Source organism: Eumetopias jubatus, unplaced genomic scaffold (assembly GCF_037043125.1).
Source record: "Eumetopias jubatus isolate StellerSeaLion01/CBP00866 unplaced genomic scaffold, mEumJub1_p1.0 scaffold_1, whole genome shotgun sequence".
NCBI classification, from domain to species: Eukaryota; Metazoa; Chordata; class Mammalia; order Carnivora; family Otariidae; genus Eumetopias; species Eumetopias jubatus.
The window spans coordinates 81,316,012-81,333,982 of NW_028274807.1; the positions used below are offsets into that span (position 1 = coordinate 81,316,012).

Consider the following 17,971-nt stretch of genomic DNA (forward strand, 5'->3'; position numbering starts at 1 on the left):
ATTTTTATAATTAAAAAAGATGGTTCACTAGAAATACCATCTGCAATGTTCAAATAAATCATGGCATATTAATGTTCAGAAAAAAAATTAGGGGAAAAAAATCAAAGGTAAATGAGGATTGTTGCCGAGTTGGCATTTTAATTTTATTAAGCGATTGCCATTAAATTTCCTTCATTTTACGTTGTTCTGTTTGCCAAAACTTTTCCAGTGAAGAATCATTACACTCATAACCAGACAAAAATAAAACACTACTTTTTTTTTTTAATCCCACCAGGAATTCCCCTCATTCATCTATCTCTGAGGGAAAATAAAAAAGCCGCTCCTGAAGGTCTCCGACGGTGCCACTTCCATTGGTACTTCAGTTGGAATCTATGAGAAAAAAGTTCCTTCGTAATGACCTCAGCCTTGCTTTAAAAAAAAAAAAAAGCCTCTAAAACTCATGAAAAACACAGTTGATGTGAATCATATGTCTGAGTGGCGAAGTTCCCGCTAAGCCGGGAGAGTGCACAGATGTGCAAGACAGAAATTCCCCCTCACACAGCAACTGCTCCTCCGAGGAGCAGCTAAAGGTACATAGCCCTGACCCTCCGTCACTGTTCCTCCCTGGAGGGCTGGCTGTCAAGTCCCCGCTGCCCTCCCCGCCTCCCTTCAGTCATCCATCCTGTACCTTTTCTCTAACCCTCTCCTTGTCAAAAAAGAACAGGATCTGACCGTAATCATTTGTATTTGTTGACTGGTAGATTAGACTCTAGCAGATGACCTAATATCTTAACCAGTCGTTTGCGTTTTAAAACTCCCATCCTCCAGTTGTGGAAAGAAAAACATCTACTAAAGGAATTCCAGGCATCAGCCAGCAGGTGCAGTAATGTTTGTGTCAAGGGGAGAGGGGGAAGGGTCCTGGGAGTAACTCTGGTTTAGACCTCCTGGGACCTGCTGGGGGAGGTCAGGAAAGGTGCTGGGCCTTTCCCCAGGTGGGCTCCCCACTCCCCTGGGAGGACAAGTTGGCACTGGTCTGGTTCCAGCTGCTGGAACCGCTGGGGGAGAATGAGGCATTTTTTTGGCCTCCAACATCTGGAGTCTGCCCTGCTAGGAGGAATCCACCTGGTACCTCCTCCCGCCATGTTTCCTTTGCTCTCTTCTTCCACATTAGCCCCTTTCCTCAGAGTTTCCAGGAGCCCATTTCTGTCTTCGGGCATGGGACTTCTTTAGGTGGCATTCAGTGAGACTTTCAAACTCCAGCCTGCCTGGTCTGCCAACCTGGAAACCTATGTTTCATGTGACATTTTGGCCTCTAACATTTCCAACCACAAAATATGTGCTTAAATTGCAACCTCTGCCTTGGTAGAGTATTTTACTGTGAGGTTCCTTTCCTGAAAAGAACCTCCTGCCTTCTTCCTCCTTTTCCAGATTCGCAAATGCCTGGGTGGGTTGTATCTTGTAAGCAAACTCATGCAGGCATAATTGACCCATTAATGTTTGTGGCCTAATTGCACCTGGCAGTAGATATTTCTTTAACTCTTACTCGACTCATATTTCATCTTTATATAGTATATAATTCAAGCATTAGAAGAGATTTAATACAGTTGAATCAAGAGCCCATCCTCTATTCTTGTGGAAGGTCCAGTTTGCTCCCTAATATTCCAAGGGACTTTGTTTTTTTCAGCATCCCCCCTCGCTCAGAGTTTAGCTATCTACAGACACATAGATTTCACAGGTATCTCACAATTATGGCAGGTCTCTTCCCTTCTCTTCTCCTGACAGGAAACTTAGCTCCATTCATAACTTTATAAAAATCATTACATAGCCCCCATGGTTCATTCCCTCCCCTCTTTCAAGTCTTTATTCAAATGTCAGCCTCACCAGAGCATTCTGTGACCATCCTTATCAAAATAACCCTCAGATCCTCCTCCCCCACTTTCCCTGCGCCTGCTTTTTTTTTTTTTTTTTCCATAGCACCATCCTCTTCTGGCACACTATATATTTGACATATTTATTGCATTTATTGACTGCCTTCCCCAACTAGGTTATAAACTCCATTCAGGCAGGGCTTTTTTTTTTTTAAGATTTTTTATTTATTTATTTGACAGAGAGAGACACAGCGAGAGAGGGAACACAAGCAGGGGGAGTGGGAGAGGGAGAAGCAGGCTTCCCGCGGAGCAGGGAGCCCGATGCGGGGCTTGATCCCAGGACCCTGGGATCATAACCCGAGCCAAAGGCAGATGCTTAACGACTGAGCCACCCAGGCACCCCAGGGCTTTTTGTCAGTGTAATTCACTGCTGATTCCCCAGCACCTAGAACAGTGACTGGCACAATAAAGATGCTCAATAAATATTAATTGAGTGAGTAAACTGCTGTGAGGCATTGGCAGCATTGCCGATTTGCTGAAAATGTGGCGTGATGGACTTGTCTACATCCCTGCAACTTACAGAGGGCCCTGGACCAACAGCAGCAGCTGCAGCCTGGCCTGGGAGTTTGTCAGCAATACTGAATCCCAGACCCCAATCCAGACCTCCAGAATCAGAACCTGCATTTAAACAAGATCCCTGGGCGATTCATATGCACATTAAATTTTGAAAAGCACTGGTCTGTATCACAACAATGTGAACAGCTGAAAGTTGGAGCTTACACATCTGTGTTCTGAAAAGTCTTTCTCATACGCAAGAAATAGGTAACAGTGGGGCTCTGGGGAAGGGACCGGGTTGCCAGGGGAATGAGGATGGTAGGAAGAAACTATTCCCTAGGAATCATTTTGTGCCTTTTGCGTGCAATTTAGCTATTTAAAAGTAATTTTAGCTATTTAAAAGTAAGTAAATTGATTACTTGTAAGATAGAATGCATAATTAAAGGCCTTCTGCTACTTCTCCATGGGATGCTTCTCCCTGGCCTCCTTTCTCTGTAGACTCTTCTCTTGCTGCCTACCATCCCCCACCCCGACTCCCTCTCCAGATTCGTATAAAGAGGCCTCTACCACCACCCACTTAGCAGGCAGGAAGGACTAAGAAGGTCCGGGTTTTAAAGAACAAGTTCCTTGCTTCTTTAGATTCACGTAAGGCAGAATGAAACAGAAATAAAAGGCAACTGAAAACTCCGTGTTCAAACAAACACAGACATAAATGACAAATGCAGTATGGACGCTTCACTCTCTCACATATAACACACTTCAGACGTGCATACGCATGACAACACTCCCCAAAAGCACCCGAAAAGACACAAGCTTGCCCCTGCTTCCCTCTCATATTCCCTCATCACCCCTCAGAGTCGGGGGCTGATCAGGACCTCAGGCCTCTATAGTGAGCACCCGGGCCACCAAGAGCCACCAGGAAGAGCAGCAGCAGCAGCATGCTGTGCATGTGGCTCCTCAGGGTGCCCTTGTCATGAGCGTAGAAAGTCACAGCCATGGCCACCTGTGCCAGTCTCCTGTGCTGCTTCACCAGCCACGCCAGGCTCCTCTGGTCCACCAGCTACTGAGCAGGAAGAACCTGTCCATGGCAGAACCGTCTTCCTAGTACCCGTGCTGAATGCAGATGCAGATCTGCCCCTGCATGGAGAAGGACTCAGTGGGGCGCTCATTGGCAGCTCCCCTTCCACTGTCACCTGCTACTTCCCCATCCCCACCCTCCTTGTCCCACTGCACAACTCAAGAGTGACGAGTCTCTGTCCCTGCAGTAGGACCAGGGACTCAGCCAGGCATGGGGGATTCCAAAAGAGGAGGAGGCTGTGTCTCAGCCAAGGAGCCAGCCGAGCCAAGGCACGAGAACAAGAAAGCGTGGTGAATGATTCCTCCCAAGGGACAGCTGGGGCCCTGGCTGAGGGCCACCTGTGCTGCCCACATGAGGATGGGATAACCTTCAGACCCACCCAACAGCCATCAGCCGAGGAGCTGGGACCCCACTGATGGACTCTAATCAATTTGCTGCAGATCAAATCATTCAATGCCAATCTGCCAAGTTCTCTGTGTTGGTGAGGATTTTTTCAAAACTTCTGGGGTTTTGCCTCCCCTGGCATTCTAAATGCAAAGGGTCATATTTCCCTTGAACGCAATCTCCTGCTTTCCCTATTTGTGCAAATTTACTTGTGTTCCAGCTCCAGAGGTTATCATACAAATACCCTCCACTGGGTCAAGGACAGTCATCACTCACCTCACAAATGCGGATAGACATGTTGCAGGGACGGGACCCAGGGAGGGGACAGGGCAAAAATTTCTAAAACTTAGAAAAACACCCAAGGATTTTGTTCCCCCCAGGGATTTTTAAAGAGCAGTTATCCAGGGGTTGGAATTCTTTCTAACAGGTGACTTTTTCTTTCTTTCTCAGACATTTGTGTATTACCATAATTATTCACAATTTACTTCTGCAGTGAGTAAAAGTAATGCTGGCAGCCTCTTTTGTTCATGAAAACATATATCAAAGGCCAACAGTGTTATAAGGGGGTGGGCTCCATCCTCAGGGCATAATCGTTACACAATCCCTAAGAATTCCTCCCCCATTTGTCGTCTTCTTTTTAACTGAATTGTAACTGGCACACGATATGCTATCAGCTTCAGGTGTACAATACTTCTGTCATCTTTATTTTTTTTTTTTTAGATACTTCTGTCATCTTTAACAATGCATTGCTGGTATTCCATACATATTCCCTTCACACATTGTCTCTGACTACCTAGAATATGATGAGCTAAAATGTGTCCCTTCCAGCCCACCTGGTGAGCTCCCTCCTCTTCCCAACTTTTTATGACTTCATGAAACCTCCCCCTCTGCCTCTTTCGTTGTGTCAGAGAGTCACATTTTTTTCTGTTTCCCATTACTTTTGTAAAAAGAGGTGGAACGCAATAAAACAGTTGTTCAGAAACTTTTCTGGAGGCAACCAATTCTTCCCTGGAACGCAGGCTTTCACAGAAATGGTGCCCAAATGGAAGGAGAGTAGGGCCCTGACTCCCCACTCCCAGGAGGCGCCTGGGCTGCTCCGCCCTCCCGGCCCCATTGCCCCCTTCTGCCCCGAGGGAGGCACCTTCACGGGTCCACTGGCAGGGTGTGAAAACTCTGTTCCTAAGTCATCACTATCGATTATTCAAATACCTGCACAGACACTGCTCACCGCTTGGAGACTTGGCCCCAAAGAGGACTGGTGGCTGCCAGCGGCGGTGCCACCATGCTAGAGCTCCAAGTGGCTGTTCCTCACCTGACACCAAAATCTGATGTGATGTGACACATAAACCTGGCAAACGGTGTCACCGCAGCAGGCGCAGAGGGCCCTTCATAAGTCAAAAGCGGAAAAGTGGAGGGCTGTACATGAAGGAGATTTCTCCTCACTAAACAGACATGTCCTCCATCCCTCCCCTGGCCACACAGAGCCCCCATACGACCTTCCATCTCTTGTTAGCCCTGAGGCCCTGGCAAACCCTCAGCGAAGCAGAAGGCCTGACTGACCCACAGTGAGAGATCAACTGTAAATCCTACCAGCAACTGTTCTGAGCACTGACGTAGGCTACCCAGGAAAATGGGCTTCTCCTCGGGTGGTGGTGATGTAGTTTGAAAGGGAAGGCTCTGAGTCTGTGCAGTTGCCTAAAGGGGAATGGCTGGGGTGCCCTCTTGAGGTCTCTGCAGGTCAGGGCTTCCCGTTTGTCTGCCGCGTTCCTCAGATGCAGGGCTGGCCTTCCATGGTCACCACGCCAACTTCCTGGGGCTCGGCAGGGCCTAGGAACTAGCCAGCCTTGGGGGGGGGGGGGATGCAGGCGATGATGGGAGAGGTGTTTCAGGAACTGTTGTCTGAGGAGAACACTGCTCTGCCCAGGCACCCGGCTGCCATCCTCTGATGCCGCTCTGAAGCCCTGATGGGTCCTGCGGGGCAGGGTCCCGGGGGCAAGCCCATCGAGCCACCCTGTGGACGCTCAGTGCCTCTGCCCTTCCTCCCTGTCTTGTGAGCATCGGTAGCAAATTCAGGTCAAACTGAAGGATCCAAATTTCCTTTTCAACCCTTCTTCCCTCGAAACTCCCTCGCCAGGGAGGACAATACTGTCAGCGCATCCGTTTCTGGGCCAAATCCTCCATCACCCCACACCTGGCCCTGTCCTCTGTTCCCTGCGTTCAGCCCCGTGGCAACACTGCTGCTTTGTCTTCCCGATCTGACCCTCACGATCCCGCCCCCACCCCCAACCGCCGGGGCTCTGGGCCAAGTCCAGTTTCCCCCATCCTTATCCTCCCTACGTCTCCAACCAGCCTCCCCACTCCCTCTGGGCATTCAGCAGAACATCTCTTAATTGAAACCCTTGGCCACACTCTTCCCCAGACTGCTCCCTGCCTTTCATTTCAAACCAGCTCCAGGAACCCTACCTCGGTCACCGTGCCTTTCCTAGTAACGTGCACTGGGCACAGAGCTGCGATTGTCACAGGCTCTGACCGACTCCTGTGAGGGAGATAGCAGTTTTACAGAAAGGAAACAGGGACTCTGGAAGGTTCAGTAACTCAGCTAGTTAACAGCAGAACTGGAGCTCCCACGGGCGAAGACAATAACGTCTTAAGCACGCACAGCATGCCTCACCCTAAACAAGAAGCCTGTGATTGCCCTTTCCCAGTACCCAACTAAGTCATAAAATGCCATAATTCACATTATCCCACATTGTTTATACAGAAGACAGATCTGCAGGTACATACATTGCTAGCTCTCTACCCTGACACTCTTCTTTCCCTCGCGCCCCCCACCCCCAGCTCCGTGGGCATGCCCAGTCGCTGATGGCAGGAAGGGGGAGGCAGGGGCAAGGGTCCTATCTTATTCTGTACATCACTTGGTCCCAAGATAATCTCGGCCAAGAACAGGGCGAGGGCCGATTCCAGTCCACTCTGATCCAGATTTGCCCCCAAACTGGTCTGGAACACAATTCATTTCCAGAAAAGAATAACAGGGGCGTGGTTGCCTCCCTTGAGACACAGAAGATCGAGGCTGGTGGCACTTTTGTTTCTCTCTTTGGAGCCATTTCAAACATGGGGTCAGCAAAATGCCAGCCACGGGTAGGCCAGGGGAAACCACACTTGTGTCGGGCTGCCTGAGTTCTTGAGGCTCTGGTCCACGTCAGTGACAGTCCCGGGCCCCACCGTGACATCCGGCAGGCCAGCCAGCGACAGTGCCGCCCCTCTCCCTCTCCGGTCTCTTCACGCTCCCCAAGGCTCAGGGGGAAGCCCCTGGAGCCAAGGCTCCCACTCTCAGACCTTCTCCACTGGGCCGACTCAGGTCCCTGATCACACACAAAAAAACAATTTAGCCTTGAGACTGGAAAAAAAAAAAGTTTTAATAAATACCAAAATCTCCAATAATGACTCTGCTCAGCTCAGGGGCAGCAGGAGTGAAGTGGGGGGACCCTTGGTGCTGAGTGAGGATAAATTAAAAATCCCAACAAGCCAGTGACGTTATGTACAGAGAGAAAGGGGTTGGGCTTCCAAGGCAGTGGCTGGAGGGTGACAGGGCAGGAGTCGGAGTGGCCGTGGCCTTGGTCTGCCCTGGCTGCCCCTTCCCCTCGTGGAGGTGTGGTTCCCAGAGGTAGTGGGGGGAGGGAGAAGAGGCAGAAAAGAGGGGCCAAAGGCACTGGGTTTCCCACAGGAGAACTCAGGGTCCTTGGCGCCAGTCCTTCCCCCAGCCCAGGCCCCGTCCTCTTGGTCATGCGGCCTTCTGGCTGCTCCCTAGGAGCCTTCGGCTTCTTTCTCCAGCTCTGGAACCGTCCTTGTCTCTGGGGCTGCTGGAGACAGAAGGGAGTAAATTTTGGAGCTGTGTGACCTTAGCCTAGCTGCTTAATTCCTCTGAGCTTCAGAAATCTCACTTGTAAAGAAAAAGTAATCAATACCAAGTCCACAAGGCTGCTGTGTGGTGGAAAGGAATGGCACCGGTGAAGCAGATGGCGCGGCTCCTGGCAGGTGGCAGGTGCCGCCTTCCCTCCCCAGGCACCCCATGGACAGCCCCCTCACTTACGCCGCCGGGGTGCGCAGTGGGGGCAGCAGCGACTCTCCTTCCCTGGACCGCAGGACAGTGGCAGTGAACAGTCATCCCGCTCACAGTGGGGCACCCCTGCCTGGTGCAGGACAGAGCGGATTTGCAGGGTACCCAGAGGCACAGGGACACAGCAGCCTTCAGCCTTTTCGGGGAAGCCCACTCCCAGGAGCCTGCCCTCCCCGGAAAGGTCTCCCCACTCTAGGCCAGGCCCCCAGTGCCCACCTCACACAAAGCACACTCCCCACTCACCCCACATCTGCAGGTGATACAGCTCATCTCCCCAAAAGGAGGCACCGAGGGGTGCCAGCTCTGGCTGTCTGGGAACCACTGCCCTGCAAAACGGCAGCCCCGGGGCCCATCGGCCTGCATGGGGTCCCCCAACTGGGGGTGGGCCCCTGACCCCACTGTTGGAAGGGAGGGAGGGAGGGAGGGAGAGCTCAGCAGATGTGAGTTCTGTGAGGGCCACCCAGGTTTTATTTGTCTTTGAATCTCCAACACCTAGCAGTTTCTGGCACTTAGTAGGTGACAAATTTGGATGAGAGGATGGCTGGCTGGCCGGCCGGCCGGCCGGCTGGCTGGCTGGCTGGGAGGATGGGAAGATGGGAGGATGGGAGGAAGGATGGACGAATAGATGGCTAGAAGGTTGGTTTGAAGGAAGGGAGGAAGGGAGAGAGGGGGGAGTGGATGGATGGGGCAGGAACTGGAGCCCTTCTTAGCCCACTAATAAAGCCATGCACATTCTTTCCAAATGCATTTAGAGTTCTGACTCCAGGCTGGGCATGGAGCAGTGCTCAGTAACTGCTGAATTAGCTGAGAAGTCCCTTCCATCCACCTTCACTATGCATCCCCTCACTGTGTACCCCCTCACCTAGGACAAGGCAGCGAAGCACCTCATCCGCCCCAGGAAGCCTCCGTGCCCACCCCCCTCACCTGGACACTGTTTGCAGCAGTCAGTGGGGTTGGCACGGACAGGCTGGGCGCAGGCTAGCCGAGGACACTGCACCTTCTCACAGTGCACCTCTCCAGTGCCCCCCTGTAGGGATCCATTGAGGGAGGGTGTCAGAAAGGAAAAGGAGCCTCCTGCTTCCTCCCTCTCCTTTTCCATCCCTCAAATGTCATACTGCCATGGCCCTTCACTCAGAGGCCCTGGACTGGTGCTTTATACACCCGAACTCAAATGTTCATGGTAGCCCTGCAACACAGCTGCTCTCCTATCTGCTCATAGGAGTGGAAAGGGGAGTTCAGGGAGGCACAGAAATTGCCAGGGCTATACGGAGCGAGTCAGCAGGCTGAGCCAGAATTCACACCCACGTCAGCCCTTCCCTTTTCCTGCAGGAAGCTGACTCTCAATGCTCAAAGGACTTTTCATAGTGCTTTCATCCTTCAGCCTTCCTTACCCAGGCTGGGCTTTCCTCTTCTGGCAGCCCCCTCCCCATCTCTGCAGACCCTGCTGGGTTATGGCACCAGAGAGGGTTGGGCGGCCATACCTTGCAGGTGCAGACAGCACACTTAATTAAGCCAAATGGGGGCACGACGGGGTGCCACCGGGTACCCGCTGCCCGCCAGCTCCGGTCACCATCAAAATAGCAGCCTGGTTGGGGGGGGAGGGGACAGGGACAGTGCCCAGCTGCCATGAGTACTGAGCTCATTGGCTGGGCCCACAATCAAGGCTGGAGTCTCAGGCCAACCCCACACTAGTCTAACCCCAGGGCCCGTTTGTGGACCAATGACTCTAATGAAGCCTGTCAGATGTCATTTGGAATCTGTGCCCCTCAGCCTCCCTTCACTCCCCCCCCCATATATATTCTCACCCTTTTGTCCCCCTCCTGGTCCCACCCAACAGCTCCGCTGGATTCCCCACCCCTGCATGCACACTTCCGGCTCACCCTCTCCAGGGTCTCTGGTCCGTGAGAGCCCAGGCAGGTCTCTGACATCTTGTTTCTCTGTGGGGCCAGAGAAATAGTGAAGGCAGGGGATGGCCACCCCCCTCCCCCCCCAGAGGCCTCATCCCCCACGGTGGACCCTGCACTACCCGCTCCACTCAGGCAGGACACTCACCTGGGCACACGGGGCAGCACTGGTCCGGTGCCTGCACCGGGCTGGGACAGCTGGGCGGCGGGCACACCACGGGGTCACAGATCACCGTGCGTCTCTGCAAAGAGAGGTGGGGGGTGGGGAGCGGGGGCTTGACTGGGACCCTTGCCCCAGAACCTAGACCTCAGTGCGCCCTTCCGCGGTGTCTTACCTGGCAGGTGCACAGCGAACAGAGCGGGTCATAGTTAGGCGCCCAGCGAGCCCCATGGGGGCGCTGCTGCCCCTCGAAGTAGCAGGTGTTGGGGTCTCGCAGTCGCCCTGCGCCGCCGGGTTTGGCTGGCGCGGGGGCGTCCGGGCCAAGCACAGCAGGCAGCGCGGGCAGGGCGGCAGCCGCTGCATCCGAAGCCCCAGGCGCCCACGCTCCCTCGGCCCCCGCGGCCGCCAGCCGCAGGCCGCCCACCTCACATTGGTTGGCGACGTGCACCTGGGAGGAGAGGCGGGTTGAGGCAACGTCTGGGGCTCCCCCTCGTGTCTCCACCAGCCCCGGCCAGCCCAAGACACCTCCACCTCTGGAGCACCCCCACGCCCCGGGAAGATGCTAGTAGGCCAACAATCAGCCAGCAACCAGGGACAGGGTGGTCTGCTGCCAGCCTGGCCGTGGACCTTGTCGGGCTTCATCCTCCCAACCAGCCGGGGAGGGCGCCTGGGTGGCTCAGTTGGTTAAGCGACTGCCTTCGGCTCAGGTCATGATCCTGGAGTCCCGGGATCGAGTCCCACATCGGGCTTCCTGCTCAGCAGGGAGTCTGCTTCTCCCTCTGACCCTCTTCCCTCTCGTGCTTTCTATCTCTCATTCTCTCTCTCTCTCAAATAAATAAATAAAATCTTTAAAAAAAAAAAAAAAACCAGCCGGGGAATGTGATACCACCGCCGCCAGGGCCCAGGGGCTCAGAGAGCTCGGCGACTCAGGCAAGAGCACACTGTGCCCGCCCAACTCTGAACCATCCCCAGCGGTCCAGACTGCCCGCCTACCTGCCCCCGGAGCTCCCCTTGGGGGCTCCCCTTGGTGGTGATCAGCAGGGAGGCAGTGCCCTGCGCCAGATGCCGCAGCAGCTCAGGTTCCAGGTCCTTTACCACGCCCTGGGCCTGTGCGAGACAGGATAAGGGATGGCAACAAGGTGCTCTAGGGCTGTGCCTACTGTTCTTGATTCACAGATGAGAAACTGAGGCATGGGCAGGTGAAATAAGGTCTTCAGGAAAGTGAAACCCATTAGTGGTGGTGTGGAGCTCAGAAGCCAGGTCTCTCTGACTCCAAGTCCCTGGCAGCCCACCCCATTGGAGGGGGCTTGCTCCATCCCACCTGCTCCTCTGGAGGTCCCGTGCGTTACATACTATCCAAGAGAGAAGGATGCAGGAAGGAGAATGGACGCTAAAGAGCTGAGTCAGATTCATAGCCAGGGCTGTCTGACTCCCGAGCCCAGGTCAGCTCCGCCACGCCAGGCTACCTGCTCTCGGCCTCCCCCCGCCACAGGCCAGCACAACCCTCCATGATTAAAAAAGCAGATCTTTTCCGAGCTGCCTCCACCGTCACGTGCTCACCTCCGGGCCGTAGAATCCCTTCAGCAGCCGCCGGGGCCCTGGCATCCCAGGAGGCCCGAGGAGGTGGGCCGTGACAGTGCCCTGCTCTGAGCCACCAAGCCCAGCCAGCAGCACTTCATAGTGCAGGTGACAGTGGGTATCCAGGGAGAGCCAGGCATGTCCTGCTGCCTGGCTCTGCACAGGGGGTAACACCAGGGCTCCTGCCAGGGGCACGGGCAGTGCTGGATCCAGACAGAGGAGAGGGGACAGCTGAGGAGGTGGCCTAGAGCAGCCACTCCCTTCTTCCCAGTATTCCCCCATCTCCTGCCTCTTCCCCTGACACGCATTCCACACGTGGGCGGACACTGTCCATAGGCACAGGGCTGGGGGGCAGCAAGTTTTAGACCCCTGCACCACGGCCAAGGAGAGGGTCTCCCAGCAGGGCCACCCTCTACACCCCCACCTTCTCCAGATGCCAACCTGGGGCTCAGGCACAAAGAAAGATACACCAGGCTCTGGCCCCCGGCACCTGAGTCCCCGACTCGAGGACACCAGAGGGTGGGCGAAGCCCTGGGGCACTCACTCTCATGGCGGGCGCTGTGTCCACTATAGGGCAGGGCAGACACGTGCCCCCGCAGTTCTCCATCTGGGAAGTCCTTGGTGCCCACGTTCAGGAACAGCTCATTCTGCAGCAGCATATGAACCCCTCGGGCACCCAACCCAGGGCAGATCCCCACAGCCTGGGGGGGGGCAGGGAAGGAGAAGCCCCAGCTGCAGCCTGCCAGATTCCCGACGAACCCCTCATCAGCTGTCACACAAGCCCAAGATTCTGGATGCCTTTCTGTGTTTTGTGCCCCGTTACATCCAATGCACACACACATGACTGGATAGCACCTCACAGGCGCAGGTTCAAGTCCTTCCTCTGCCCCTTCCTACCTATGAAACAGTCTTGAGGAGTTATTTAACCTCTCAGATCCTTCACTCCACCGTCTAGAAAATGGGAACCATGAGGGCCAAAAATAATATAAGAAAGGCAATAGGTGCAGTATGCAGCACAGAGAAAGGCTCAGTAAACGGCACTCATTGTTACCACATTTTTAATTATGTGGTCTCCCTGTCCAACTCCTCCTATTTGATGTGACATTGCTGAGGATGGGGGGCACATCTGATTTTCTCCATATTCCAGTCCCTAGCCTGAGGCTCCCTAAAAATGTGTCCAGGGAATCGGTGTGTCAATGAGAGAACCTGTTAGTGAGTGAATGACCCCGAACCTCCCTGCTCATCCAACCCGGCTTTCCACGCCCCTGGGCACGGGCCCTGTGGCCTGGCTCTGCCGACAGCACTCACTGTGTGTCCTCCCGGCTGGAGTCCGGCCATGTGGCACAGGACCGTGCGCTGGTTTCTCCGCTGAGGCTTGGTCTCCAGCGTCATGGCCACCACCTCACTGCCTGTACCCACCACTTGCACCTGGGGGACAGGGTGGGGGAGGACAAATTGGAGTGGCTGAGAAGGCCTGAGGCCCGAACCATGCAGGCCGAAGCCCCTCTCGCCCATGCCGCTCCTGACTCTTACCTGGTAGATCAGGGAGCCATTTCCTAGCAGTGTAAGGCTGGCTGAGCCAGCTGCACCCGTCTGAACTGGGATCAGGGCATCGGCCCCGCAAAGGACACTTTGCAGGACTGCAGGGGGACAAGAAAGGTGGAGGCAGGCTTGCCCCACGGCTGCTCATCCCTCCCCAGCCCCCACGATTCCTCCTATACCCACCCTGGCCACGTGTTTGTGCCTTTCAGTGTTATGTGCCCGGGGTGCCAGCCCCACCCCGCCTCACCATCGCAGCTCTGCCTGGCAGCGATGTGTCCGCTGATGCGCGGCCCTGGCCCACCTGCCCTCTCCAGGGCCATCTGTAGCTCCCCCAGCACCAGCCAGTCCATCTCCTGGGCCGTCAGGTTGGGCAGCACCTCAGCAAAGCCTGGCTCCTGGGGACAGAGCAAGGTATAGTGGGTGCAGCAAAAGGCCAGGGCAGGTGGCAGCAAGAGCCAGAGCCTCGCTCACCTGGACTGAGGCATTGGCCTGGAGCTCTCGCAGTAGCTGGCCCTGGTGTAGAATCTGGAGCCACAAGGAAACCTGGGCTGGTCCTGCAATGGCCACACGTGTGGATACCTCTGAGGGATCGGTGCTCTCCCTACCCTCCTCACGTGGCCCGCCCCATCCCACTTACCCCCACTCCTGGATTCCAGCAGTCCACGGAAGAGCAGCAAGAAATGCAAGGAGTCCTCCATGTCGCTGAGAGTGAGTAGGGCGATGCCCCCTATGCCAGGCTGTGGGGGACCTTCTAGGGTCAGGATGGCACTGAAGGTCTCTGGGGGAGGAGGAAGGACCATGAGAGCCCATCAGGAAGTCCCCTCCTCGGCCCACTCTGTTCCTGGGGATACAGAAGACTCAGAACTTCACGTCCAGGGGCCATTTGCTCCCCTCACCTGCAGCCAGGGCCCGGTGTCGGATGAGAGGCCCCCAGACCTCCCCTGAAGGGTGAGTGGGTGTCACAAGTGCCACCTGCAGCTGTTCTGCCCTAAGGAGCCGCAGAGACAACCGAGGCACTGCCCGCCACACCCCACAGACCTGGAGCAGAGAGACAAGAAGGCCCCACTCAGACAGTATGCAACACAGGCCCTCTGAGAGGCCCAGCTCCGGTGAGGAAGGAATACGGGAAGGAGCCCCAAGCCCTCCTAGGAAGCTTAGGAAGGGGGCCTTGGAGCCAGATGCTGGGGTCCAAGTCCTGGCTCAACCACTTACTAGCTGTGTGACCTTGAGCAAATCACATTCTGCTACTGAGCCTCAGTTCCCTCATCTGTAAAATGGGCATCACAATGTCAGTGCCTTTCTCTCACTGGGCTGTGGTGAGGACCCACGGAGGCAATGCAGGGCCCGCTGGCAGTACAGGGCCCAGACTGGGTAAGCACCCATAAATGGCATCATCTCACCAGGCCATCTCGCGTGGGGGCTGCAGGGTGCTCAAATAGGACGCTGCCAGCCGAGTCGGAGAAGCGGATTCGAGTCGGGCGGTCCAGCCTGGGAATGAGGGTGTGGTGAGCGTCGGCCAGGAGCAGCTCCTCCAGCCTCTCCCAACTCTCCTTCCCCAGTCCCCAGCTGACCCCTCCTCCCACCTTCCCCTTTCTCACTGCCTGTAGGAGATGGAGAAACGCAAGCTAGAGCGCAGCAGAGACACTCGGGCCCGAGCCACGGCCTGCGACCTCGGCCCTGTCAGCAGCGCCACGAAGTCTGCGAGGAAAAGATGTGCCAGGGTGTCGGCGCCCGCTGCGGCAGCCCGGCCCCGACCACAGCCCCAGCTCCTGCCTGGCCCATACCTACCCGTGTGGCCGTCCCCTCGCGCCCGGTCCTCAGAGCCCGGCTCCCCGCGGTCGCTGTAGCTGCGGTGCTCTGGGTCCCGCGGGTACTCGAAGGCCAGGCCCGTCGGCGGCCTCTCGGGAGCGCCGCGCTCTAAGCCGGGAGTGGGAAACCCGGGCTTCAGCTGGGCGCTACGAGGGCCGGCCGGCCGCTCCATCTGCTCCGGCCGCGCCAGCCGCGGGGCTCAGGACCAAGCGTCACTGCCCTGCCGCCCTCCCCTCACCGCGGCGCCGGCCTTACCCTGGGGGCAGCTCTGGCAGCAGTGTCCCGGCAGCAGCCGCGGCTGCACGCACGCCAGGGCTGGGCACTCGGGTTTGATGTGCTTGCAGCTGACCCTGCCCGGGCCCCTCGCGCGGCGACCCCACTGAGGCTGCTTGTGGGGAAGACGGGAAGAATGAGTGAGTGCCAGACACCAACTGGTGGGACACCCCCCCACACCCGGCGATCAGGGGAGAGTCATGGGACCAGACCAAGGTCATCCCATGGAGTCAGACCGCTCCGCTTCTTAACAAGCTCCGTGACCCTAAACAAACTACGTAACGTCTCTGGGCCTTGGGGTCCCTATCTGGGAAATGGGGGAAGTAATAGTGTGTATCTAGCAGGATTATTCTAGGAGTTAAGTGAGAGACCGATGAAACAGTTGGCAAAGAGCCTGACACATAGTGGGTGATCAACAACAGTCAACACCTGAGACTTGAAAGAGGCGCTTCCTCTCCACTTTCTCCGCCAGAAAGATATACATATATATCTCCGAAATACCTGCAGACTCGCTTCTTTCTGCTCAGCAGCTCCGAGTCCACTCCGACATCCCGGGGACCCGAGCGCCCCCCCACCCGCAAGGGCCCCGGCCACGGCAGTTGGGTTCACTCACCGCCTCGCAGGCGCACAGCACACAGCGCATCACCCCGAAGGGCTCCCCCAGGTCCGGGTGCCACGTCTCGTCCAAGGCATAGACCTTCCCGCCGAAGGAGCAGCCTGCGGGGACGGGCTTGGCTGGCGGCCGCTGTCCCGTTCCTGCGGTGTGCCCGCCCTGGGCGCTGCCGGCCGGGCCCTGGGTGTTCCCCGCCCCCCCCCACCCAGGCCCCCCGCACGCTGCGCCTCGCGACCCCCGCCCACCCTCCCTGGCCGCCTGCCGCGCTGAGCCACCTGCGCCCGGCGCCCCCTCCGGGCGGGCGCAGACTTGCCCAGAGCCGGACTCTCTGCCTGCGCGTCCCCCGGGCCGCCCACCTACCTGCCGCTCCCCGAATGGGCAGCGGCTCCTTCTCGGGCCGGATGGGCAGCGCGGGGGGCTCGGGGCCGGCGCCGTGGGCCGGCGGGCAGCCGAGCAGCAGCAGCCCGAGGAGCAGCAGCGGGGCCGGCGGGGCCGGGAGGCTCGGCATGACGCGAACGGGACAGCTGGGGAGGCGGGAGGGAGGAGGGAGCAGGAGAGGGAGGAGGGAGGTGGGAGGAGGGCCGGGCCGGGGGCGGTACGGCGGGAGGGGGCCGGGGCCAGGGCCCGGGCAGTGCGGCGAGGGGCTCGTCGGGCGGCGGGAGTCGGCGCCGGGCCGGGCTGGGCGGGAGGAGCGGCCGGGAGGAGCGCGGGCGGGCGGGCGCTGACCCGGGCCGTACGCGGCTCTAGTGCCCCGGGCGCCGGCTCCGGCCCGTTTTATGCCCCGCGCCCGGCGCCCCGGCCGGGGGGCCTCCTCCTCAGCAAACGGGGCGGCGGCGGCGGCTCGGCGAGGGGCCGGGCTGAGCCCGGGGGGTCCGGCCCAGCAGCAGCGGCCCGGATCGCGAGTGGGGGAGGGGAGGGAGGGGCTGGGACCGGGCAGGGGAGGAGGGAGGGGCTGGAGGGGAAGGGGGAGCGGAGGGGGTAGGGGGAGGGGAGGGACCAGGGGGCGCGAAGAGGGGAGAAGAGGCGGGTCTGGAGCCCCCCGCTGCTGGCGGCCACAGGGCGGCTGCACCAGGAGGTGCGTGTCCGGCCCAAGACGGGAGCCCCAGGCCAGGGAGGGGCAAAGGCTGGGCCTGAGGCCTGGGCCGGCCACTGGGCTAGTACTTGGTTCCTGCCGGAAAGATGAAGACTTGTCTTTTAAGGATGACAACGTGCAGGAAAGGCCCGTCAACTGATCTCCCCTAGTGTGGGCCCACAGCACCTCTCAAACCCCACACCACCCACACTCATTGCCTGGCCTGTGGCCCTATCTCTTCCCCTAGGTCTTCCCTCACTCTCCTGTTCCCCAGGACAGGAACTTAGCCAGAAAGAGAGTCCCCTTTCTGTCTGTGACAGTGTTTCCCTCCCTACCGTAACCTGTCCCGCAGGCCCATCCAACCATCGCTGTCCCCAGCCTGACATCCTCTCTCACCCTCTTCCCTTCACCCAGGGGACCCTCTGCCTCTCCACCCCACCCCCCAACCTCCTTTTTCTTGGTTTCCTGGTCATGCCTGCCTCCCTGCCCCCCCCCACACCCATTCACCCACCATCCTCCCAACCATCCCAGCACCCTCCTTCCTAATCTTGGGAGGCATCTCGTCTGGCTGAACTGGAGAATTCCGGGATCTAGGCCATACTCCTTAGCTGACAGCCCCATCCCTGGGAGGAGGAGCAGGAGGGGAAGAACTGGGGTGGGGGTGATGGGAACAAGGTCAGGCCAGGAGGCCCCTGAGGACAGAGACTGTGAGGAGACTGGGATTGAGGGGAAAGCAAAGGAACTAGAACCAGGGCCAAAGGAAGAGGGGGGCCAGCAGGAGGTATTTGCGGGGGAGGTTCAGCAGCTGTCTTTCCTAAGACAGGGACACATGGGCCTGGTTATTCCTCTTGTCACATATGGAGTGGTAGGAGATGGAAGGGGGAGAAAGACAGGGCAAGCTCAGGAGAGCTTGGGCACAGAGGTAAGTGGCCTTAGCTGTCTGAATCACTGCCCCCGCCCCCGGCCCCGCAGAGGGGCACCTGAGCCCAGCCTAACCACCCCGCAGTCCTCTCAAATGGTCCAAACCCTTTTCCTATAA

The 17,971-nt window shown here is 57.4% G+C and overlaps 1 protein-coding gene across 3 annotated transcripts; it reads right to left on the minus strand.

Moving 5' to 3' along the window:
• Window positions 1-7,668: 7,668 nt before the first annotated feature.
• Window positions 7,669-16,368, minus strand: CHRD (chordin). 3 transcript variants are annotated; one of them, XM_028101147.2, is made up of 23 exons: window positions 16,221-16,368; window positions 15,861-15,964; window positions 15,230-15,359; window positions 14,954-15,082; window positions 14,764-14,863; window positions 14,566-14,653; window positions 14,062-14,203; window positions 13,803-13,943; window positions 13,637-13,719; window positions 13,413-13,560; window positions 13,157-13,263; window positions 12,932-13,051; window positions 12,168-12,324; window positions 11,606-11,826; window positions 11,039-11,152; window positions 10,221-10,493; window positions 10,034-10,127; window positions 9,862-9,918; window positions 9,463-9,566; window positions 8,906-9,008; window positions 8,225-8,379; window positions 7,955-8,054; window positions 7,669-7,721 (listed from the first exon to the last, which is right to left on the minus strand). In XM_028101147.2, exons 1-23 carry the CDS (start codon window positions 16,366-16,368, stop codon window positions 7,669-7,671), a joined length of 2,871 nt encoding a protein of 956 aa, XP_027956948.1. The 3 variants fall into 3 exon arrangements, with proteins under 3 accessions (XP_027956948.1, XP_027956947.1, XP_087874404.1); XM_028101146.2 differs by having other exon boundaries at window positions 7,669-7,724; XM_088018278.1 differs by having other exon boundaries at window positions 7,669-7,724; window positions 15,230-15,362.
• Window positions 16,369-17,971: the final 1,603 nt, after the last annotated feature.